This window comes from Panthera onca, chromosome F1 (assembly GCF_046562875.1).
Source record: "Panthera onca isolate mPanOnc1 chromosome F1, mPanOnc1 haplotype 2, whole genome shotgun sequence".
NCBI classification, from domain to species: Eukaryota; Metazoa; Chordata; class Mammalia; order Carnivora; family Felidae; genus Panthera; species Panthera onca.
In genome coordinates, this window is record NC_138355.1 from 70,594,228 (window position 1) to 70,618,155 (window position 23,928).

Below are 23,928 nucleotides of genomic sequence, written 5' to 3' on the forward strand. Positions count from 1 at the left end.
AGCCCTGCTGACAAGAGCACGCGCGTTTCTTTCCTCTGCTCCCTTCAGAAGTACTACGGGCGTAAATCCCCCATCGGGAGAGATGTCTGCCGCCTGCGGAAGACCTACTACAACGCCCGGCACGAGGCGTCGGCCCAGATCGACGAGATCGTGGGAGAGACGGCAAGCGAGGCAGACGGCAGCGAGGCCTCCGTCTCCGAGAAGGAGAATGTGCACGAGAAGGACGACGACGTCATCCGCTGTGTGTGCGGCCTGCACAAGGACGAAGGCCTCATGATCCAGTGTGACAAGTGCATGGTGAGCCTCGGGGGACACAGGCCGGGGCCTCGGCCCTCGCTGCTCCCAGATGACCTTTCTCCTGTCTTCTTCCTCTTTCCCGTTATCCTTCCCGCTTTCCCACCTCTCCCACCTCTCCATCCCCCTGCACGGTTCTTGGGGAGGCCGGACCCAGGGATTGTGTGGGAAGGAGCCGCGCAGAGCAGCACTGCCCTCTGTGGCCCTGACGCAGGCACAGCGAGGCTCCGCACTTGCCACCTTACCAGATGGGAAGGGGGCCACGAGTGACCCACAGGGTGGTCGGGAGCCCGGGATTAGGCCACAGCACGGAGAAACACTGTGCGGGGCGCCTGGGGGGCTCGGTCCGTCAAACGCCTGACTCTTGACTTCGGCTCAGGTCATGATGTCACGGTCTGTGGGATCGAGCCCCGTGTCGGGCTCTGTGCTGACAGCATGGAGCCTGCTAGGGATTCTCTCTCTCTCTCTCTCTCTCTCTCTCTCTCTCTCTCTCCCTCCCCCTCCCCCCTCTGCCCTTCTCTCTCTCTCTTTCTCACTCTCTCAAAAATAAATAAAAACTTTAAAAAAAGAAAAAGAAACATTGTGTGACTAAGGCCTCCGCAGCAGCCGGGTCACGGCTGTGTGCTACCCAGTAAGTAGTTTGTTTCTATAACCCTACGTCCCTCTGTTCTCTGTCCAGCTCCACATTTTATTTGCCCGGGTGTGTGTGTGTCCTAAAGCGATCGGTACATGTATGTTCACACACATTCACATCCCTTAGTTCCCGTTTGACCTCACCCTGTCCCACTGTTTCGTTTCGTTATTCTTTGCCCCCGGCCCTTCTCGGTAAGCGGAAGGCCCCCTCCCAACCGCACTTTGTCCCCACAGGTGTGGCAGCACTGCGACTGTATGGGGGTGAACTCAGACGTGGAGCACTACCTCTGTGAGCAGTGTGACCCGAGGCCTGTGGACAGAGTAAGCTGCCCTCTGGTGACAGTCTGATCGACAAGCGGGAGCGTCTGCGCGCGGCCTCCTACCTGCCCTGCTCCTGATGCACTGACTTTCCTTTGATAAGTTACCCAACCTCTCTGGGCCTCAGTTTCTTACAGTTTACCCTGAGGGTAACAGTTCCGCCCTTCCCTTTCTCAAGTGTGTGGTCAAAGGGGAAATAAAACACTTAGAAACCTTCGGAAGGAATGGTGCTCTATAAACACTGTCTGCTCTCCATGAAAAAAGTACTTGTGAAGTCCGAGCTCAGTACTCTAAATACCACTTAGGTTAAGTAGTGTTTAAGTGAAAAGAGCATTGAGTCCGAGTCCACAGGGTTAGTCTCAGTCCACTTTCCGGGGGAGGCGGTGGGTTGAGTGACTCTCCCACGTTACCAGGTGGGTGTTTGTCTTGTTCTGCTCTGTGTGTGCATGCGGTCTCGGGCAGGGCTCCTCTGTAAAGGGAAGTGTTGTGGGCAGAACGTCTTCGCGGCAGTGTCGTCATTTAGAGCGGCATTTCCGTGCTGCGAGGGACGCACTGCAGAATGTCTGGCTTCCCCGGCACGTGGGTTCTAAATGCCAGCAGCTTCCCTGCATCGCTGTGACACTGCGAGTGTCCCCCTCACGCGCTGTCCCGCTCCCGTGGGGCCCAGGGCAGCCGCACAAGCTGTGCTCCGTGCGGTCAGTCGGGAACGCACGGCCTTCGCTTTCCTGGTCCAGTAGGGTTAGGATGGAGACCAGTAGGCGGGACGTGGCGGTCACGGCCCTGACCCATTGGCTTTTCGTCCTTACCAGGAGGTACCCATGACCCCTCGGCCCCACTACGCCCAGCCCGGCTGTGTCTACTTCATCTGTTTGCTCCGAGATGACCTGTTGCTTCGTCAAGGTGCGTACACGCGAGCTGGCCCCACCTTTCCTCGCAGCAGGACTGTCTGCCGTCCACACAGCACTGTCACCACACAGCCTTGCGTGGCCACAGAATACAGCTGACCCTGGAACACAGCAGGTTTAGGGGCACCAGCCTCCCCCCGCCCCATGCAGTCAAAAATCCACGTATGACCTTTTGTTTGCTTTTTTTTAAGTTACTTTATTTATTTTGAGAGAGAGCGCAAGCTGGGGAGGGGCAGAGTGGGGAGGGGGGGTGGGGAGAGAATCTCAAGCAGGCTCCACACCCAGCACAGAGCCCGACTCAGGGCTCAAACCCGTGAACGATGAGACTGTGACCTGAGCCAAAATCAAGAGTCGGACACTTCATTGACTGAGCCACCCAGGCGCCCCTAAGAAAGCCACATGTAACTTTTGACTCCCCAAGAACTCTACTAATCGCTTTTTGTTGACCAGAGCCTTCCTTACTGATAACATAGCCCACTAACCTATATTTTGTATGTTACATGTATTTATATACTTCGTGCTTACAATAAAGCTAGAGGAAAACAATGTTAAGAAAATCGTAAGGAAGGTTTTTACAGTACATCTACAGTCCTGGACCATATTTATCCAAAAAAAAAAAAAAAAAAAAAAAATCTGCATTAAGTCAGCCCTGTGCCGTTCAAACCATGTTGTTTCAAGGGTCAACAGTATAGGTTTTATTTCCTTTAGTCCTTCAGCTTTATACATTTCCCCTCCACAAAATAAAGTGAATCTGGAGAGACAAGGCTGTCACAAAGCTAGTTTCAGGACTTGGGAAAAACACAACAGGATCCAAGAGCTGGGCACGCTCCCTCGTGGTGTCCTCACGGTCTAGCATGGACGGTCTTCACCGCGAGCCTGCGGCCGTGCTCTCTGTACCCGTTGATTAGATTTTACGTTCTCCTGGGTGGACCTGGGTGGGACCAGTGGACGCCTGGCAGAGCTCATGCTGGCTTCGTCTAACTAACCTCTCCTGTGCCTTCCAGGCGACTGTGTGTATTTGATGCGGGACAGCCGGCGCACCCCTGACGGCCACCCGGTCCGCCAGTCCTACCGACTGTTGTCACACATTAATCGAGACAAACTTGACATCTTTCGCATTGAGAAGCTTTGGAAGAACGAAAAGTAGGTGTTGAGGTCTTCACTGTCTCCTTCCAGCAAAGAGCTGCATACTGGCCAGGGTCTTGCCAGTTGACTGACCCTGACCCTCTCTCTGCCCTAGAGAGGAGCGGTTCGCCTTTGGTCACCACTATTTCCGCCCCCACGAGACCCACCACTCCCCCTCTCGCCGCTTCTATCACAACGAGCTGTTTCGGGTGCCGCTGTACGAGATCATTCCCTTGGAGGCCGTGGTGGGGACCTGCTGTGTACTGGACCTTTACACGTATTGCAAAGGTGAGTGACCCGAGCTGCCGAAGAAATGACCTTCTGTCCCCTGTTCCTCGATGTGCAGCTGCCACTCCACTCTTCTTGTCTCCGTGTGATGAAAAGAGTCCTCAGGCTAGCTGTGAAGCTTGAGAGAGCTGAACGTCACATCGTTTCTTTCTTTTACCTAGTGCTTGGTGTTCAGTGGCTCTTAATTCCTTGCCGCCCCCCCCCCCCCGCCTTTTACTTATTTAGTTAACATTTCTTCCTTAATATCGCGTGCTCAGCATCCCATTAGTACTGTCGGAAGGTACGTTCTTTCACCCGCCCACTCCAGAGTCCCCAAGGCCATCAGCAACTCTGGACATTCAACCAACCAACCAGAACAGTGCAACGGTTTTATGAGCTCCATGGCCAACAGTGTAGGCTGTGGAGTCAGTCCATTTTCAAATCCCAGCCCCACCGCTCGTTACTTGTGCGTCCTCGGGCAGTCACTTAGTCTCCCGGAAGTAGGGGCTAGCCCCTGTCACAGCATTCTGTGAAGATGAAGCGAAGTGACACTCTACGAGCACTTGGGCCAGTTGGGCTCCCGGTGTGAGCTCCCACGTGCTCACCTGTCTCTTCCAGGCGCTCGGCTGCCTCACCTTCTTGGTATCACAGCAGCGTTGGCTGCTTGGGGCCCATGGTTCTGGGGACTGTGTCCCCCGGTTGTGAAGTGTTTATTTCCAGGGGCACCCAGCGGGCTCAGTTGGGGTCATGAGTTTAAGCCCCGCATGGGGCATAGAGAGGACTTAACGTAAGTAAATATTTACTCAATAAAATGTCTGTTTCCAGATGTGCTCCCTTCCTTTACACCTTTACACCTGCCCTTCTTCTCTGCTAACGTCCCCACACTCTGCTCTGTCTTCTCCGTCATGCCGGTGGCCGTGCTCCCACATTCCTGCAGCACCTGAATAAGCTGCCCGTCTGGTACCTTCCCGCCCTGTCACACACCCACACACGCACCCATCTGGGGACTCTCCTTCCTTCTGCAGTCATCAGAGGCCTCTCGGAATTGCCATAGCGTCCCCTCTTCACGGTCCCGCTGCCCTCCCAGTGGTGTGGTGTCATCTCTGGGCAGCTCGGGGAGAAGGGAGGGAGACGGGAGGGTTCTTTAGCAGTATTTGAACTCCTAGGGAGACCCAAAGGGGTGAAGGAGCAGGACGTGTACATCTGTGACTATCGGCTCGACAAGTCCGCACACCTGTTTTACAAGATCCACCGGAACCGCTATCCCGTCTGCACCAAGCCCTATGCCTTTGACCACTTCCCCAAGAAGCTCACTCCCAAGAGAGATTTCTCGGTGAGTCTCCGTCCTTCCACCTGTCCGTGTCCAGGCCGCGCAGCTCACGCGTGCCGCTCCGTAGGGTGGGGAGCCTGCTTCCTCATCTTGTTCCTCTGTCCCGGACTGCGGGAACCGGGCAGTTGGGATTTCTAGACAGCATAAATACATTTCTACGTTTCTTCTGCATTTCCTGCCGTGGGCTGTTTCTCGGGAGTTGTCGTCTTCCGCGTCACAGTCGGGTTTCCCTCTTTTTTCTTGCTCACCTCTTTACAGTCTTAGCCCTTGAGCCCCCATCGTAGTTTTTTGTTGTGTTTTTCACATCCATAATTTTAAGAAGTGGAATTAGCAAACCCAGAGAAAACGTCAGTGAAAACAATTCAGTGGTTTTTCCTTGTATCTTTGCATTGAAAATGTAAGACACCATCATTATATAAAATGTGAAAACTACAGAAGCATTAAGAAAAAGTTGTACATTATCCCACTGCCCAGAAAATAATGGAGTTATTAACATTTTCATTTTCTGCCTTTCTCCTGTGTTTTTTCTTTCACTGTCGTGAACATACTCCTCCATACGGTTATTTTGTGCCATTCATCTTCCCACAGAGGCTTTGGTTGTCCCCCCGTCTACCTACTAAAATGAGACCCAGGACTAAGCTGCTCATCCTTGACCCTGCTTTCTGTGGGCTTGTCCAAAACCGTGGCCATCCTCCTAGAATGGTTAGAAACCGTCTAGCCAGAAAGCAAGCATTCATGCCCCTGCTTTTCCTATTCTTGTTTTTGGATACCTCTGAACAGTATTTTATATTCTGCCCGCCTCTCATCTAGACTTCTTTGGTCTTGCTTGCTCGGGCAACAGCTCACAGGTTAGCTTTGAAGCCCCAACTTTCACTACTTAAACATCAGGATGGGGCAGACAGGACCGGGAGTCCGTCCCTCGTACTGTCGTCGCGGGCTCACGAGACCCCAAAACCACTGTAGCCTACAGACCGATGGAAGTACTGAACTTCAGACCTTACGACCCAGCCGCCCAGCCCTCACCCAGTGAGGGCCTCAGCCCTGTGTTTTCTTCCTGTTTCCTTAGCTGCCCCCCTCCCGCTCCTTGTCCTGAGTTGGCCCCAGGCCGCCTGGTCCAGCTTCGCCAGCCTCTGCCGTAGACTTACCACTTCCCTTTCTTTGCAGCCGCATTACGTCCCAGACAACTACAAGAGGAACGGAGGGCGGTGAGTCCCATGGGGACGTGAGGGGCCTGTAGGAGGCGGCCCACGGCTTGGGCAAGGGGACCGCCATCCACCCGCTCAGCCATACCTGAGGATAGGGACCCTCTGACAGGGTGACCCAGGGGAGGGCCTAGCTGACAGGAGGCACGGTCTCGTCACGGAGCTGGAGGCAGGGCAGGGAGGGAGGCTCACAAGGAACAGGAATAGAGAAGGAGAAGATTTGGGACAGAACTCTAGACAGATTCAGAAAAGTCCCTTTTCAAGGTTTCTGCGAGCTTTTCTCATTACCCGAGGTGTTCGGTTCCTGGGACCTCAGTCAAGGGCGTGCTGTCAAGCCTCTGCAAGTGCAGGGTTTTGCCGAGCACTGTGCGCATGTGGCTCTGATTTGTCCTGGTTTTGTGCACGAGATGCTTGTTCTGGGAGAAGGGGCACCAGAGGCCTTCCTTCAGTTTCCTTTTCTGTTGAATGGGGGCCTGCCGCCCGCTGTACCGACGTCATGGCTTCCCCTGAGGGGGACGTCCTAGACCGCACATGGGGGGGTGGGGTACAGGAAAGGAAATGCTCCGTATGAAGGCTTACTGGAGTCAGACTGTGGGCCTCACGGCGCTGGGCCAAACCTCGCTATGCTCACGACGCAGTCAGAACTAGCTAAGCAGTGTTACCAGCTCTGGTACAGTTTGTGGATTCCTTGGATTTCCTGAAAGAAGGAAATTGTATTTTATAATTAGAAAACAGATTTCAGAGAAAGGTGGTGATTTGTGCAAATAATAATAAAGTCACAGCCAGCGCCAAGACTCCAAGAGCTAGACTCAGGGTCTGAAGCCACCTGAGGTGCCTCCCCACTGCTCCCCTTCCCTCCCCAGTGCCCTCCTCAGCCTTAGTCTAAATTCCCACCTCTGCCTCACAGGTCCTCCTGGAAGTCTGAGCGCCCAAAGCCGCCCCTGAAAGACCTGGGCCAGGAGGACGATGCTCTGCCCTTGATTGAAGAGGTCCTGGCCAGCCAGGAGCAAGCCGCTGAGGAGATGCCCGGCCTGGAGGAGCCGGAGCGGGAGGGGGCCGCCGCAGAAGCGAGCGAAGGCGAGAAGAAGGCGGAGGAGAGCAGTCCGGAGCCGGCGCCTGCCTGTACCCCCGAGGAGCGACGGCACAGCCAGCGGGAACGACTCAACCAGATCTTGCTCAATCTCCTGGACAAAATCCCCGGAAAAAATGGTAAGAAGACTCAGGCTCATGTCTCGGGTTTAAGAGAAAGGGGAAATGAGTGCGGAAAGAATGGAAAAGAACAGCTTACGATTACTTGCCCGGAACGGAAAGTATCCTGTGAAAACCTCGCGGTTCTTTTGCGGGCCCGCATCCTGTTGCATGTCAGGAATGGATCTGCGGGTGCGGAGACGGTCCCCCGGAGAACTTCCCTCCCAAGCAAGGCCCGATGCGTTCACAGGCTGGAAAAGGAGTCCCCGGGCTCCAGTGCCCTCCCTCCAGCTCAGATGTGGAGGGAGGAGTGGGGGGCGGGGATTCGATGAGCCTCCTTGGTTCTGTTTTCAGCCATCGACGTGACCTACCTGCTGGAGGAAGGATCCGGCAGGAAGCTCCGAAGACGCACTTTGTTCATCCCAGAGTGCAGCTTCCGGAAGTGAGCCTCAGAGGAGGAGGTCAGGCATCCGCCGTCGGTGGAGCTAACAGTCCTGCCTCTTGTTCCGAGTGTAGACAGGGGTGGGAAGGGGCCGTGTCATTGGCATCAGGTACTTAATAAACCTTGGAGCTAGTGGAGGGGGAGAGGAAGGCGCCTGTATAAACACTCCCGTTTAACTTGTTTTCCTCTCCATTGCTTCGCCCTGAGGGTTCGAGATGGGAGGAGGACAGCGCACACTGGGGGCGGCCGTGGGGGTGGCCAGAGTCTTGGTACTTTTATAGCACTCGCCTCTCCCTCCAGCTTGGGTCTCTCTGTGTCACCCTCTGACCCCACAGGCACTGCTGCGAAGCTGCTTCCTTGTCCCCACGTGTAACTCCCCGTCGGCGGGAGGGGGTCCCTACCCGCCCCGGGCGTCCGTTCTCTGTGGGCTCCAGGAGCTACCCTAGAGACCTACAACAGAAACAGCTGCTGGGGCCTCTTTCCAGATGGATCCTTGACTGGGAAAGTTTCCTCGTCCAATCAGGTCCAAGTAAAACGTGAATTGACAGGTCAAAGCACTTGTATCTGCGGCCCTTTTCCCTCCCTCTCCCCCCCAGAATGTAACCACGGACTAGGGAAGGCCCCCATGGGGTCAGCAGGGCACAGAACTCATTGTAATGATTTTTGTTTTAACTTCATACCCTGCCCAACCTATCTTTTTCTAACGAGAAGGCCAGGCCCCCCGCCAGCGCCTCACCTGTGCTGTTCACGCGCTGTGGCTCTCGGGCGTCTGCTGTGCCGCGAGCGGACATTCGTCTCAGAATAGCCTCGTCGTAAAACCTCCGTACACGTGGACCCTAAACCGCCCCGCCAAAGTCACTACACAGACTGTTGAGCAGTGTTCGCCTAGCAGAGTATTTGTCGTGAGTGTACATTATCGATTGAAAACACTACTCCTGTTTTCCTCATTGTACAGTTTTCAGTGTCCACCTCTTAGAGACCGTGCTTGCCCACCCGCCGGCCTGGGTCCTCCGCCCTCCTGATGACCGCACAGGGGGGAGGGCACGGGCGTCTGCCTCCTTCCCAATCTCTTGGCCAGAACTTCCCAGACAATACTGTCTCTTTAAAAATGAAATTTAAAAAGCTTTGCTTTGTTATCTTCTCAGACATACATATGCATATACGTTTTAGATGTTCTTATAAGAGAAAAGATGGTTTTTAAATGTGCCAAGTTGTGTGTGTATATATATATGTATGTATGTATGTATATATATATATATATCTGCCGCGTGACTAGGAAGCAATACAGTAGTAACCCCATCCCATTACTTTTCTCCAGTCCCGGACCAACGCTGTCCTAGCTGCACATCTCCCCCGATGACGACGCTCTGACTTGTTTAGGTAGAAACATGGACACCTTCCATTCCATTCAATCTTTTTTTCTTTTTCTCCTTTCTGTGTCAATCTTGAGGAAAAAAAAAAAACAAAAACAGAAAAAAAAAAAAACAAAACAAAAGAGACAGGGGAAGCCAAAGATCCCCTTGAGCAGAGAAAAAGCAGAATAAATATTTTATTAAAGAAAACAGAGAATTAAGAAACTAGTTTGGAGTATTTTCTTACCGTAGAGAGGCGCTGTACGTTACGACAAGACCTGGGTGCGAGGTACTCACGTGTGGAGCTGGGAACGCCGCATGTCCAAGGCCCGGCTCAGTGGCTTCCTTTGGTTTTCGTTGCAGGGAGCTGGGTGGGAGGGAGGTGGGAAATAGGGGCACTTTGGGGTGGGGGGGTCTCCTTTTAGTCAAAAGCAGGAAAATGACAAGAAAGAGATTAAAATTCAATATTTCCTTGACTAGTGTTAAACACTAAAATTTTAAAAAAGACGAAAAAAGAAAAAAACTTTGTAAAATGTGAGAACAGAAGCAAAAGACACTACGCTCTGTCATTTTATCTTTCTTTTGTTGAAAGACTAAAAACTGAAATGTTTTTTAGACAATCAAATGTTAGGTAAGTGCAAAAACTTGTTTTTTCTTACTGGTGTAGAAATTAATGCCTTTTTTTATTTTTCGGTTATTTTATAATAATGAAATAAAAAGAACCCCCTAGCTGCCAGGCGGGTTTTGGTGTTTGAAACGCGGGGCAACGCACTACATCGCTGCGAATAGATACAGAGTTAGTCTGCATGTCTGTAGGCCGTGTGATTGCGGAAAATATAAATGCTGCTAATATATTTCCTTTTTACAAAAGCATATCTAAATAGATGATTGTTTTGATGTTAATCTTTGTAAATTATGTATTACCAATTTTAACATTGGATGTAATTGCAGAAAAAGCTTGCATCTCAATCCTTGAAAGTCTAGTATTAAATGGAAAAAACTTTTCCTAACAACAGAGTGGTGAGCGTGCCATTCTTTCCCTCTTCCCTATCCTCATCTATCTTCCAGGATCTTCTCCTGCCTGTTTCCAAAGAGGTCTTTTTCACACCGCAGCACCAGCATCCTGGGCCCCCTAGGAGCGCACTCACCAGTGCCGACTCCTAGGTGAAGCCGTTTCCTCAACATTGGGATCTTTTCGGTCTGAGCCCAGCCCAACCAATCAACAGAACGATCGTTTCCCCTTCTGTCCTTGCACACATGCACGCGCACACACATGGCCTCGTTTGATACCGCCTCCAAGGCTGGCGACAGTAACTTCAGGCCACCGTGCTAGACCGTGTCATCAGAAGCAGTCGACGTGCACACATTTATTAATCTTCACAATGGCCCTTTCAGGTCGGTACCAAAACCCAACGTCCCACATGAGGGACTTAAAGCAACAGGTTAGCGATAGTAACTTGCCCAGGGCCATCCAGCTAGTTAGACCAATGACCCTCGTGACAGCTCTGTAGTTCCTACTCCCATTTCGTAGACATGAAAACGGAGTCTCAGCAGCTTGCCAGAGATCACCTGGTACCTAGTGTTGGGCTCGGAATTCCAAAATCTTCGTGTTTATCTCCAAATAGAAAGGTGTCCAATAGCCGAGTGTGACCCTACTAATGAGGAGGATAAATCCACTCCGGCCAACGACGGAAACACCTGACAAAATGTCATCCCAGACCTAGGTCACCACTGAGGCTCGAAGTCCAGAAGCATCAAGACCTTTGGCTGCATTCCCAGGATGCAAGGGTAGTTCAATATTTGCAAATCGATCAACGTGATACAGTACGTCCACAAGAGAACGTATAAGAACCACGTGATAATTTCCATAGACGCAGAAAAAGCATTTGACAAAGTACCATTTAATCCATTCATGATTAAAAACCCTTAACAAAGTAGGTTTAAAGGCAACATACCTCAACCTAATAAAGGCTGTATGTGAAAAACGCATAGTAGACATCCTACTCGATGGTGAAAAAGTGAGAGCCTTTCCTCTAAAGATCAGGAACAGGATAAGGATGTGCACTCTTTACCACTTTTATTCAACATAGTACTGGAAGTCCTAGCCACAGCAATCAGACAAGAAAAAGCAATCAAGGCATCCAGGTTGATGAGAAAACAGGAACACACACTATTTGCAGATGACATTATACTATTATATAGAACACCTGAGAGACCACCAAAAAACCACTAGAACCGATAAATGATTTTGGTAAGGTTACAGGATACAAAATCAATGTGCAGAAATACATTGCATTTCTACACACTAATAATAAGGCGGCAGAAAGATTAATAATCCCCCCCCCAAAAAAAAATCCCATCTACAATTGCACCAAAAACAAAAACAAAACCTAGGAATAAACAGAAGGAGGTGAAAGACCTGTACTCTGAAAACTACAGAACACTGATGAAAGGAATCGCAGAGGACATGAACAAATGGAAAGATTCCACGCTCATGGGCAGGAAGAATAAATATTGTTGAACTGTGTGGACTACTCAAAGCAACCCATGGATTTACTGCAATCCCTACCGAAACACCACCAGCATTTGGCACAAAACTAAAATAATCCCAAAATTTGCATGGAACCACAAAAGACTCTGAATGGCCAAAGTAACCTTGGAAAAGAAAAGCAAAACTGGAGGTACCCCAATTTTAGATTTCAAGATGTGCTACAAAGCTATAGGAAAACAATGTGCCCAAAGCAGACACAGATCAGCGGAACAGAGAGCCCAGAAATAAACCTACCATCATATGATCAATTTAATCTTCGACAAAGGAGGCAAGAATATACAATGGGGGGGAAAAGACAGCCTTGGGGCACCTGGGTGGCTCAGTCGTTTAAGCGTCCAACTTTGATTTCCACTCGGGTCATGATCTGTGAGTTTGAACCCCGCATCAGGTTCTGTTCTGACAGCGCAGATCATGCTTGGGATTTTTCTCTCTCTCTCTGCCTCTTCCTTGCTCATGCTCTCTCCCTCTCATTCTCTTTGTCTTTCTCTCAAAGTTAAAAAAAATTAGAGCCCCTTTAACAAAGACGTTGGGAAAGCTGGATAGCCACATGCAAAAAATGAAAACGACCACTTTCTTACAGCATATACAAAAGTAAACTCAAAATGGATTAAGGACCTAAATGTGACACCTGAAACCATAAAAATCCTAGAAGAGAGTACAAGCAGTCATTTCTCTGACACTGGCCATAGGAAGGTCTCCTGAGGCAAGGGAGACAAAAGCAAAAGTAAACTATTAAGACTCCATCAAAATAAAAAACCTTCTGCATATCAAAGGAAACAACAAAACTGGGGCTCCTGGCTGGCCCAGTTGGGAGAGCATGTGACTCTTGATCTCAGGGGTTCTGAGTCCCACATAGGGTGTAGAGATTACTTAAAATCTTTAGGGACGCCTGGGTGGCTCAGTCGGTTGAGCGTCGCACTTCAGCCTCCCCCCGCCCCCATGATCTCACGGTTTATAGGTTCGAGCACCATGTCTAGCTTTGCGCTGACAGTGTGGAGCCTGCTTTGGGTCTTCTGTCCCCCTCTCTGCCCCTCCCTGACTTGCGCACGCACTTTCTTTCTTTCTCTTTCTCTCAAAAATAAACATTAAAAATAAATGATTAAAAAAATAAAACTAAGACATTCTCCTGAATGGGAGAAGATACTTGCAAATGATATATCCAATAAAGGGTTAGTATGCAAAATATATAATGAACTTCTACAACTCAACATAAAAAAAAATCAAAAATAGGCGTAAGACATGAATAGACATTTCTCCGAAGAAGACATCCAGATGCCCAACAGACACATGAAAAGACGCTCAACATCACTCATCAGGGAAATGCAAATCAAAACCCCAATGAGGTATCACCTCACACCTGTCAGAGTGGTTAAAATAAAAAACACAAGAAACCGCCATGGAGAAAAAGGAACCCTCGTGTACTGTTGGTGGTAATGCAAACTGGTGCAGCCACTGTGGAAGATGGTGGGCACCTGGATGGCTCAGTTGGTTAAGTATCTGACTTCAGCTCAGGCCATAATCTCATGGTTTGTTGAGTCTGAGCCCCAAGTCGGGCTCTACACTGTGTTAACGTCACAGAGCCTGCTTCAGAGTCTGGGTCTCCCTCTGCCCCTCCCCCGCTCACTCTCCCAAATATAAATGAATAGATATTAAAAAAAAAAAAAAATAGAATTACCATATGACCCAGTAATTCCTGTACTGGGTATTTACCCAAAGAATACAAACACACTTATTCGAAACGATACATGCACCCCTATGGTTTGGGGGGGCTTAAGATTTTTTTAGGTAATCTCTATATCCAACGTGGGGCTCAAACCCAGAGCTCCGAGATCAAGAGTCACATGCTCCACTGACCCAGCGGGCCAGGGCCCCCCACCCCTATGTTTATTGCAGCATTATTTACAGTAGCCATATTATGGAAGCAGCCCAAGTGTCCCTTGAGAGATGAATGGATAAAGAAGAAGTCGTATACACATACATTAGAACATTACTCAGCCACAAAAAAGAATGAAGTCTTGTCATCTACAACAACATGGGTGGGTCTAGAGGGTATTATGCTAATCGAAATAAGCCAGAGAAAGGTAAATACCGTATGGTTTCACTCATATGTGGAATTTAAAAAACAAAGGAAAAGAAAAAAAAGACAAACCTGAAAACAGACTCTTAATTAGAGAGAACACACTGGTGGCCACCAGAAGGGAGGTGGGTGGGGGATGGGTAAATGGGTGACAGGGATTCAGAGTCCACTTAACATGATGAGCCCCGAGTAATGCACAGAATTACTGAATCACTATATTGTACATCTAAAACTAATATAGCAAAGTATGTTACCTGTGTTGGAATTATGACTTTCAACTCATTACTTTTTTAAAAAAGAGATGATCGCGAAGAGCTTGGCGTCTGTCAGCTCCCAGGAGGACGAGAGGCTGTCCTGTTGTCAGGCAACAGGATGCAGTCTCATCACGATGCAAAGGCAGCACGTTGGCAGTTTTTCTTAAACTTTGTACCCTTCATTACTTTTTAGCCTTTGGTACCTACTACAGCTGTTCTAGGTAATATGGAATAGTGCGGGGGGCGCCTGGGTGGCTCAGTCGGTTAAGCGTCCGACTTCAGCTCAGGTCATGATCTCACAGACCGTGACTTCGAGCCCCGCGTCGGGCTCTGGGCTGATGGCTCAGAGCCTGGAGCCTGCTTCCGGTTCTGTGTCTCCCTCTCTCTCTGCCCCTCCCCCGTTCATGCTCTGTCGCTCTCTGTCTCAAAAATAAATAAACGTTAAAAAAAAAAAATTTTTTTTTTAAATGGAATAGTGCAAAGCTAATTCCGTATCAACATTTGGTCTGTTTCATGATGTCCTTCAAGGAGGTCTGTTACTCTTACTGCCTACACAAGCCCGAGACCCATTAGGCTGTGACCACAAATATCACCATATCTCAGCAATATCGTTTGAGGACACTTCCCAGTTGTTAGAGTTACGCACCGTAACACCTAGCACATGGGGACAGGAGTCAGAAGGACAGGGCAGGTGGGGTCCTGGAACATGACAGCTCCGTGGCATACCCAGGAACGGTGTTTCACTGGGCAGACCTCCCTGTGGGAAACACTGGTCACAAAGCCAAAGTCACAGTAGTCTTCCACAAGTACTGCTTAAGTTCAAACGCCAGAGGAGGAGAAAGCAGTTGGAGAGCCTCCGTGAAGGAGCGCTGCCCTAAGGCTGCAGCTGGCGGGTCCCAGCGGCTCTCAGAATCCGGTGTGAGTGAACGCCACGCTAGAGCACACCTGAAATGCAAACTTAGGCCTGAAATTGGGAGGGCAGCGACACTGGGAGGGCAGCCAGACACAAAACGAAATCAGAGCAAGATTAGTGACACAAGCCGGCCAGGAACGGGGAGCAGGAACGGGAGCAAGAAGTCAGGAATGGGAGCAGGAAGTCAGGAACGGGGAGCAGGAAATCAGGAACAGGGAGCAGGAAGTCAGGAATGGGAACAGGAAGTTAGGAATGGGGAGCAGGAACCAGAGCAGGAAGTCAGGAACGGGAGCAGGAAGTCAGGAACGGGGAGCAGGAAATCAGGAATGGGGAGCAGGAAGTCAGGAACGGGAGCAGGAAGTCAGGAACGGGCGCAGGAAGTCAGGAATGGGAACAGGAAGTTAGGAATGGGGAGCAGGAAGTTAGGAACGGGAGCAGGAAGTCAGGAAACAGCAAAAGTGTAAGGCGTCAGGCTCCACGCCACCCTCTCCCTGCGCCAGCCTGGCATCCCCTTGACCTTCCTGCCCCAAGGTAAAGGAAAACGTCAGCATCTTCTCCTCTCCTGGTTCTGTTTCCCCTAGGTGTCCTGTCCTCTAACTTCCTGGTGACGCTCCCCACGGAGTAACAGACGTCCCCTTATTGTGCTGTCTGAACCTCTGTCACCGCAGAGTGGGCGCATTACCTGGAAGGGCGTCCCTCCCTGCAACCCGCTAATCCGGCCCAGCACCTCGGTCGGGGTCGTGGGAGCACAGTCGGGAAGCCCAGGCCTCCCCACCCGCCTTGGTCCCTTCGGGCTCCTAAGACACGCAGTCAGGCCTCCACCGAGGAGCACCTGTGAGGTTCTGCACCAATCGGCCGCTTCTCCACGGCGCGGGGAACAGTGAGGACCCAGGGCTGGCAGGAGGGGGCCTCTCCCCGACCCGCAGCCTCTGCCCTGGAGCCAGTGACACACACACGTTCAGCGCCCACACTTTATTGGGACAAAGGAGGGGCGGGCGGACCGGCACCACGGGCCCACCCGGCAGGGGGGTCGGGAGCACAGAATAAATACAAGCAACGTGGGCGCTGCGGGGTGTCCATGCGCAGGAAGGAGACCAGGCCCTTCCAGTGTGGGGACGGTCCGCTCGCAGACGACGAAGGCAGAGGTGCGGCTGGGAAGGGAAACGGTTCCTTACGCAGGTGGGAAGAGGAGGGAGGTGGAGGGAAATTCCTTTCGTACTTAGAAGACGAGCAGGTTTCAGGGAGGATGGAGAGCGGATCTCACATCGCAGACACGGACGCGGGGGGGTCGGGGGGGGCGACAGGTCGTATTGCAGACAGGCCAATGCTTCTGCGGCGCCTGCACAGGTCACCGTTCCCGGGGGGGCGACGCAGCCGGAAAGGCCCTCGGCCTAGAGGACCAGAGACGTGTACCCCACGGGCACCAGCCCCTCGGCGCCATCGCGCCCACAGCGGAGCCAGTCCTCGTCCACGGTGCCCAGGACTCGCAGCACCTCCCCGCGCCGGAAGCTCAGCTGACCGGGTCCCGCGGCCGTGTGGTCACAGAGCGCGCGCACTGCCCTGCGGACCAGAGGGACAGGCCAGGTGAGGCTCCGGGAGAGGCGTGGGGACCGACTGCCCGGCCTCCCCACCAGTCCCCCCCTCAGGACCAGTTCCTCCTCCTAGGCCCCCTCGGTTGCAAACACACCCCCTTGCTCTCCCCCACCCTGGGCGGGGGGGAGGAGGGGGGGGTCTCCTGCCAGAATGTGCAGCGTCCTGACCCCACATCCAATCGTCCCCACCCCCCGAAAAACTTGTTTGGCGCCTGTATCTCCTTCACTCCATCTGCCCTCCTCTTGGACGCCACTGCCGTCCTCACTCCTGGGCCCCAGGGCAGGGTCTGCTCACCTCTCCCTGCCCCCGTCCCCCCCAGGCTGCCTCCCAGGGCCTCAAGGATGGAGTCCGGGTTCCTCCCAGCCACTGAGGCCTCAGGCATCTCGCTGCTGCCGTCACCCTGGTACCCCCTACACAGCTGCGCCCCCAGACCTGGCCCCGAGGGACTCAGTCCTCCCCTCCCAGAGCATCCACCACTCGGGACTGCGCGTTCCTGCACCGGGGTCCTCCCTGGGCCACGAGCTCCGTGAGGGCACGGACTCCAGTGCCCCCGTGCCTTCGCGTTCCCTCCCAGAGCATAACGCCCGGCTCGTAAGAAAGACTTGAAAAGAATCGTTGAGCGAAGGAAAAGCCAAGAAACTGAATTCAGGGGCGCCTAGTGGCGCAGTCGGTAAAGCGGCTGACTCTGGATTTCCGCTTGAGTCACGATCTCACGATTCATGGGTTCAAGCCCCATATGGGGCTCTGTGCTGACGGCGCAGAGCCTGCTTGGGATTGATTCTCTCTCTCTCTGTCCCTCCCCTGCACTCGCGCTCGCTCTCCCTCAAAATAAATAAGCTTAAAAAAAGAAAAGAAAAGAAACCTAATTCGGTGCACTGAGACAACCAGGCTGAGGCCAGACTCCGGAGTAGAAGCAGGTCTGAACCTGAAAAACCCTCAGGGAAGCATGACCCCTCAGAGGACAGCAACAAGTGACCTGTCCCAGGCACCCGCCGGGCACCCCAGGCCTCACACACTTAGGCTTAGTCTTCCTAAGACCATCGCCAACGGACGAGAGAGAAACGGGCTGAGAGGCAGCAGGGCACACTGGTCACCAGCTGACCTCGTGGCCCCAGGCCTCTGCGCCACGACCCCCGTGACCCCCACTCTCCCCAAGCAGAAGCCGCCCTCCTGACCTGTGGGTCTGCGGGGCGCTCGGGGCTGCGGCCTCAGGCTCCTCGGGGGAAGACAGAGTCTCGGGAGGTGGCGCCCGCCTCACCAGAGCCAACACGCTCACTGTCGGCGGCAGCCAGCTGGACGGTCTCCTGGACGAAGGACACAGGGTCACAGGGGTCACCGGGCATCCAGAAAAAGAACCCAAGAACCCGGGGTTTGGGAGGAGGGAAGACGTGGGGGGGGCGCCTGACTCAAAAGAGGTCAGGGACAGGTCACTGCTGGGAGCACGGAGGCAGCTCCGGGACACAGGCACCCTCATGGTGATTGGGGGGGGGGGGGGGGGGTTGCCCACCAAGGTCACCGATGCCCCGGAAGGGGCCTCTGGGACCAGCGGGCTCAGGGAGGCCCCGAGGCTCACTGGACAGGCCGAGGCCACCGTGGCCAAACCCCAGGGCAAGAGCACGGAGGGCACCTGCGTGCAGGGCGGGCCTAACGGGAACCACCTGCCGCTCGGGCCCTAGGGAAACAAGCCGGCCAACCTCTGGCGCAAGCGGTCTCTATAGTTTCCAACTGGGATGGCTGGGGGCTCTGAGAAGGGGCCAGAGTCCTGGAGGGGCCCGGCTACCCCATTACCTGGACTTCAAGGCTCCACCGTCGGCTTCTGTGACGCCCCCCGGCACCCCAAACAGTCTCCCCAGCCACACGCCTCTGCCTGGTGCCGCTTCCTCCGCGGGCAGGGGCCCGTCCTGGGCGCCTTCGGCGGTGCCGGAGGGACGCCAGGACCTCCACCGGGGGAGAGGGAAGCCCTCGCCGCTCCCGGACGCGTAGACCCGGGAGGCCTGGGTCAGCTGCTCCCACCAGCCGCCGGGTGCGGGGGGGCTCGCGGGAGCTGAAGGGCCTGGAGGCGTCTCCCCGGAAGCCCCCCGAAGGCTCTGGGCCAGCCGCCCCCCCCAGTGCAGCACAGCCCGCACGGTGTGTTGCAGGGCCGGAGGCGAGCCCGGGGCGGGGGCGGCGGGAGGCGGGCCCAGGGGCAGGTGGTGGTGGTGTTCGAAGAGCAGGTCCAGGTGGAAAGTGAGCACGGACAGCGGCTGCAGCAGCAGGAGCAGCTCGGTGGTCAGCGCGGGGCAGCCGCCGCGGGCCAAGGAGAAGAAGCCGGTGGGCAGATACAGGAGGGACAGCAGGCCTGGGGACGTGCAGGCTGCCGTCGGGCCCCGGTCCGGCCTCCGTCCACGCTGGGGGCACAGAGCCCACGCGCCCCTGCCCCAGCGGAACCAGGGCCCGCGGAACAAGGGTGGCACATAACTCGCACGAGGGAAAGGGGGCCTTGAAGGCCGAGGGAGCAACCCGGAGCCCCAGGGAAGGAGGACGCGAGGGATGAAGATGAACAGGCCTCCTGGGGTAAAGACGACCCAAGGAGGGCCGTGGGGCAGGAAGGATGGGGAAGAAGACTGCCCCGGGGCCTGGGGAGAGCCCCAGACCTGGAGGCCGGGCAAGAAGGCAGAGGCCTGCTAACCAAGCTTCTGGAGGTGTCGGTGAGGACTTGGGTCTCTCCTGTTATGGGCAACGGGAAGCACTGAAAGCCTGAAGCGGCAGGGTAATCAAAGTCGCGCCTGGGGCCAAAGTCACTCTGACGTCAGTGGGACCGACAGGAGAGGTGCCTGCCCCCCCCCCCCCCCCTGCGGCTCAGGGTCTGACCTGCGTCTTCCTGGAGGCTGGAAAACCACAGCTCCAACTGCTTCGTGCTGGGGGTGGCAGGAAAAACGGAGTTCGGGATGAGAGATGAGCTTCGCAGAGGCGACAGCCCTCTCTGGGAACCAGAGCACCGCTGCGTCCCACCAGTGCACCCGCGAGGTCCCCGGGGCTGGGAGGAGCGCCAGAAAACAGGGCCACTCACTTGAGGAGGCCCAGGATGAAGGCGTGGAAGCGGCTGCGGCTGCTGCTCAGCGGGGCCAGACGGCTGACCTGGCTGTACAGGGTCCCCAGCGAGCGGGTGCCGGAGCCTGCGGACGCCGCGTTATCAGCCGGGCCCAGGCCTGCGCGCGCCCCCGCCCCGCCCCGCCCGGGCCCGCCCCACCTGGCTTCACCGACGCCTCCACCACGCTCCAGGGGCTGCTCCGGCGCTGCCCGGTGATGAGGTCCTTCCGGAAAGGCTTCAGCCCGTCGGCCACCAGGGCGTGGAGGGCCGGGCAGAGGGTGGTCAGCACCAGGTGCCCCACGTCTGGGCTCAGCCGGCTGTCCCCCAGCTGCGCCTGGGGGCGGGCACAACGCGGCACGTCGGCCTCCCTGCCAACCGCGCGTGCGGGCCCCAGGGGTCCCCTCTCGCCCCCGCTGCCTCCCCCACAGACACCTTCACCTTCTGAACCAAGTTCCGGGCGGCCCCAAAATGCGAGATGATCTTATCCACCGAGGCGCTGACGGCTATCAGGAGCCCTAAGAGGGCCGGGCAGGGAGGTCGGTGCCCGCGCTCACCCGAGGGCCCCGCAGACCCTCGGTTCGCGCACCGTGACCCCGGGGGCCGGGCGCCCACACCAGCCGCAGCCGACTCGGCAGCCGGGGTCAAGAGTCCGAGCGTCCTACCTTTCTTCTGCTCCTGCAGCTGGCCGGCCCCACCCTGGGTTTCTGCCATCCACCGTCGCTGGGCCCCGGGGGCGCCGGCGAACGACCAGGAGCTCCGGGCTGGGGTGAAGGAAGAACGCGGCGGCGTGACCCGAGGGTGACCCGAGGACGCCGGGCCGGCGCACAGGTCGCCCGCAGGCCGCAAGGGGGCAGGGCCGGGGGCAGGGCCAGGCGCAGCGCCCCCCCCCCCACCCCGCCCCGTCCCGCGCGCGCCGCCCGCACCCGCGCCCACCTCCGCCCCGAAGGCCCCGGGCGGGACTGCGCGCTCCCCGCCGGCCGGACGCGTGTAGGGAGGGCAGCCCGGGGAGCACGTGGGGGGCCTGGGCCAATGGACGGACAGACAGACCGACCTCCGGGAGTGGGAGGAGACGCAGCGGGAGGGGCGGCCGAGGATCGGGAGGCTGGGAGGCGCGGGCGGGGCCCACCGGGTCCCGAGCCAGCCTCTCTCCCACCCCCCGAGCGAGGCGCGGCCAGCACACCCCCCCCCCCCGCCCCGGTGCGCAGAGGGCGTGACCCGAGGCCCGTCGCCCGGCGCTAGCTGGGACGCCCTCGGCCCGCGCCCCCCACGCCCGGACCTCGAGGCCCAGGGCCCAGCCCCGCGACGGGCGGGCGGGCGGGCGCGGGGGGCGGGCGGGCCCGGGTCCGTCTTACGTAGCCTGGGCGGAGGCGGCGGGCTCCTGGTCCGGCCGGGGGCCTTCGGCGGGCGCGGCGGCGGTGGCAGCGGGGGGGCGGGCACCTGGCGGGGCGGGGGGGCCGCGGCGGGGAAGGTGCTGCTTCTGGGAAAGAGCGGGGACAGCAGCAGTGCCAGCTCGGGGCTGGCCAGGCAGGGTAGGGCCCCCCGGGCCGGGGGCGATTGCGCGCCCACCGGGGACAGGCGCACTGGCAGCAGCCGCAGTCCCGCGCGGGGCGGGCCGGCCCGAGGCGGGGTTCCCACCGCGCCCGCGCCTTCCAGCAGGGGGCGCGCGTCGGCCGCGGCCCGGGGGGCGGGCGGCGGCGGCGGCGGGGGGGCACCGGCTGCAGCGGGGGGCGGGGCGGGGCGGCGGGGGCGGGGCGGCAGCCAGGCGGGGCGGGCGGAGAAAGAGGGAGCAGAGAGTTAGTGCCGCGGCCCGGCGGCGCCCCCCAGGGTCTCCTCCCGGAGCGCTCGCCGCCGGCGGCCGGGGGGGGGGGGGGGGGGGAGGCGGTCTGCGGGAGGGGGGCGGCGGGCGGCACCCACGGAGGGGGCGGGCCGGAGGCGGGGGCGGGGCCGCAGCCCGGCCCCCCCCCCCACCCCGCCCCGCCTCCGCCCCGCGCTTCCCCGCGGCCGCTTACCCGCACGGCCGGCCTGCGCGCCCGGCTCCTCGGGCTCCCGGGCGGCCGGGGCCTGCTCTCCAGTCGCGGGGCTGCCCGGCCTGCCCTCCTCGGGCGGCCGCTCGGCGATGGGCTGCAGCCCGGGCCGGTTCTTCCTCCTCCGCGGCGGGACGGGCGGGGGCGGGGGCCGGGACGGCACTAGGGCCCAGCCAGCCGGGGGGTCGCGGGGCGGCAGCGGCGGGGGCGGGGCGCGGCTCCGGGACCGCAGCTCCTTGAAGGTGGTGACCTCCCGCGGCGGCGCCGGGGAGCCGCCCAGGGAGCCGCTGGGGGGCAGCTCGCTGTCGGGCGAGAAGACTATGAGCCAGTCGCTGCGGTCCTTCTTGACCTGCGGCGCGAGGGGCAGCCCCGGGCCCCGCTTGCGCTTCTGGGCCAGCTCGTGGAAAGACGTGACGGTCCGGCGAGCCGCCGGCTCCTCGCTGACGTCACGCCTGCACCCCGCCTCGGCTCTCCCCGCGTCTGCTTTCCAGCCGGGGTCGGCTACCCCCGAGGCGGTTTTGCGCCCGGAGTCGAGTTGTCCGGGTTCCGTTTTCCAGCTGGAGTTACTATGCCCACTGATTTTGCAGCTAGAGTTATTGTTCTCCGCGATTCTCCAGCCGGCTTCCGCTTTCTCCGTGTCAATTTTCCAGATAGGGTTGATTTTCCAGCTGGGTTCCGTCTTCCCAGCGTCGGTTTTCCCATCATCATCATCCGCCTCTGGGAGCTCGGAGGCAGGGAGGTCCTGCTCCCCACCCTCGTCGTCTTCCTCCAGCCCCGGGGAGGGGGGCTCCAGGCAGGCGGTCAGGGCGTTGCAGTTGGAGTCCAGGCCAGGGCCGGGAGGGGAGGACGCTCCGGAGCAGGAATCGGGCGAGCAGCAGAAGCTGTCCGGGGAGCAGGCGCCAGGGCCTGCGGAAGCCAGTGGGGAGCCCTGCTCCAGGGGGGTGATGCTGGGCCGAGGGCGGACATGCTCGTCGCCAGGGAGGCCCCGCGAGTACACGGAGACGGGGGTCTCGTCAGGGCTAAGATCTGAGCAGGAGCTGAGCGAGGAGGAGCAGCCCGGGTCCGAGGGGGAGGCAGCCCCCTCTTCCTCCTGGGCCGGGTCCTGCCGGTTTTCCAAGCCTGGCCCGTGCTCCTGGCAGCAGCGGCAGGGCACGGCTGGGCTGTTGGAATTGGCATCCACCAGGGCCCCGCTGCAGGGGCCCCGGCTCTCCTTGCCCCCGGTGTCCCCTGGGGGAGGGGACGTGCTCAAGGGCCCCTCCCGTAGCTCAGGACGGCGGGACAGGTGCAGGCCCAGAGAGACATGCTGGAGGTGGATGTGGTTGAGGTTGCAAAGTAAAGCCCTCTGAGGGGACAGCATTGTGCCGCCGGCGACGGGATGGCCTCTCGACAATCAGGAGGATCGGGCCTCTCACACCCGCCTACCTGGCAACCGCAGACGCAGACCTGGAAGACAGGGACGGTGAAACCCAGCCAGAGAGGGCGCGGGCCGCGGGAAGGACACCGAGGTGACTGACAGCTGCAGCAGGCATGAAAGGCGCCGGCCGCTTCGGACAATATTTAAATGAGATGCAAATGTCCACCGACTGACCATTAGTTTCCACTGCAGTATTTGCAGGTGGAGCCGAAGGGAGCCCCCCGGGAATGGGGCGGGGAGGGTCAGAGAATGCGGCTGCGCTCTGGATCTCCGTGGAGGTGCGGGGGCTTGAAAAAGGATGGGGCCCGGAATGGAGCCCCAGATCGTCTCTGCTGCGGTCTGGCCCTGTCCCCCCGCCCCACCCCACCCCACCGCCGCCCCTTCCCCAGCCTGCCCTTCACTCCCAGGGGAAGGGGCCGAGGGAGGCCCCGCCCAGATGCTCTGAAGCCGGGTGGGGGATGGCGCGTCTGGCCGCTCAATGCGCGAAAGGGGCAGCGTGTCGGGTCCGCGTGGCAGGTCGGCCGGCACGGAGCTCGGCGGCCTCGGTGCACCTGCGCTGGGACCCCGTGCTCGTCCATTCTCTCCGCGCTGGTCCCCATCACCCAGCCGCCGCCCCGCTCCTCCTCTATGCAGCTTCACTGCTCCCCTCTCCCGCCCCCCTCCCCCTCTCGCGTCCCGAGGCCGAGCCCTCCTCACCAGGGGCCTCCTCCCGCAGCCGCTGCAGCGGGCTCCTCCTCGGCTCCCAAGGTCCCCGCCGGACCGCACAGACTGGAAGGTGGGGGGGGGGGGGGGGGGGGCCGCTGGGACAACCCGCCGGCGCTGCGCAGCCGCGCCCCTTCACGCATGGGCGTGGCGTGGCTCAGACCCAGCCCCCAGCGCCTGACGTCGCGCCTGTGTCACCCACCGAGGCCCAGCGTGCAGCTTTCGAGGTCTTAGGCTTTCGGTCCTCAGGGGTTCCGAAGGCAAGGCCCCCTGG

At 57.6% G+C, this 23,928-nt stretch overlaps 2 protein-coding genes and 1 long non-coding RNA gene across 12 annotated transcripts in view; 2 read left to right on the top strand and 1 right to left on the bottom strand.

Annotated features, from left to right (window-relative positions):
* ASH1L (ASH1 like histone lysine methyltransferase) overlaps positions 1-9,199 on the top strand; it is a 191,092-nt gene extending 181,893 nt beyond the window's left edge. For 5 of the 8 annotated variants that reach the window (XM_081791976.1, XM_081791978.1, XM_081791979.1 and 2 more), the window contains 10 exons: positions 49-297; positions 1,162-1,248; positions 2,055-2,145; positions 3,155-3,293; positions 3,391-3,563; positions 4,709-4,875; positions 6,037-6,077; positions 6,982-7,283; positions 7,617-7,704; positions 8,040-9,199. In XM_081791976.1, coding sequence (XP_081648102.1) covers positions 49-297; positions 1,162-1,248; positions 2,055-2,145; positions 3,155-3,293; positions 3,391-3,563; positions 4,709-4,875; positions 6,037-6,077; positions 6,982-7,283; positions 7,617-7,704; positions 8,040-8,244 — 1,542 coding nt within the window. In that variant the 3' untranslated portion in view covers positions 8,245-9,199. Of the gene's footprint in view, positions 1-48; positions 298-1,161; positions 1,249-2,054; positions 2,146-3,154; positions 3,294-3,390; positions 3,564-4,708; positions 4,876-6,036; positions 6,078-6,981; positions 7,284-7,616 lie in introns of all 8 variants that reach the window. The other 3 variants (XM_081791980.1, XM_081791983.1, XM_081791981.1) reach the window with 2 other exon arrangements.
* Positions 9,200-15,111: 5,912 nt separating this feature from the next.
* Positions 15,112-15,889, top strand: LOC132686786 (uncharacterized). Its single transcript, XR_009613875.1, has 2 exons — positions 15,112-15,311; positions 15,433-15,889. It is a non-coding gene; the product is annotated as an uncharacterized LOC132686786 (long non-coding RNA).
* Positions 15,809-23,893, bottom strand: RUSC1 (RUN and SH3 domain containing 1). Of its 3 annotated transcripts, XM_060644690.2 has the most exons (11): positions 23,649-23,893; positions 21,524-22,981; positions 20,867-21,229; positions 20,177-20,275; positions 19,953-20,029; positions 19,674-19,848; positions 19,494-19,599; positions 19,295-19,341; positions 18,233-18,782; positions 17,620-17,748; positions 15,809-16,411 (listed from the first exon to the last, which is right to left on the bottom strand). In XM_060644690.2, the coding sequence occupies exons 2-11, from the start codon at positions 22,893-22,895 to the stop codon at positions 16,243-16,245; spliced, it is 3,087 nt and encodes a 1,028-aa protein (XP_060500673.2). In that variant the 5' UTR covers positions 22,896-22,981; positions 23,649-23,893; the 3' UTR covers positions 15,809-16,242. The 3 variants fall into 3 exon arrangements, with proteins under 3 accessions (XP_060500673.2, XP_060500674.2, XP_060500675.1); XM_060644691.2 differs by lacking the exon at positions 20,867-21,229; XM_060644692.2 differs by lacking the exons at positions 20,867-21,229; positions 21,524-22,981; positions 23,649-23,893 and adding an exon at positions 20,448-20,535.
* Positions 23,894-23,928: the final 35 nt, after the last annotated feature.

Excerpts from the sequence above, each read along its gene's own strand:
- RUSC1 (XM_060644690.2), bottom strand. The coding sequence starts at position 22,895 with ATGCTGTCCCCTCAGAGGGCTTTACTTTGCAACCTCAACCACATCCAC. Across the intron at positions 20,276-20,866 it reads GCCGCCTCCGCCCAGGCTAC|CCCGGAGCTCCTGGTCGTTC; the intron begins GTAAGACGGACC and ends CCTTCACCCCAG. Across the intron at positions 19,600-19,673 it reads GGAGGCGTCGGTGAAGCCAG|GCTCCGGCACCCGCTCGCTG; the intron begins GTGGGGCGGGCC and ends CGGCGTCCGCAG.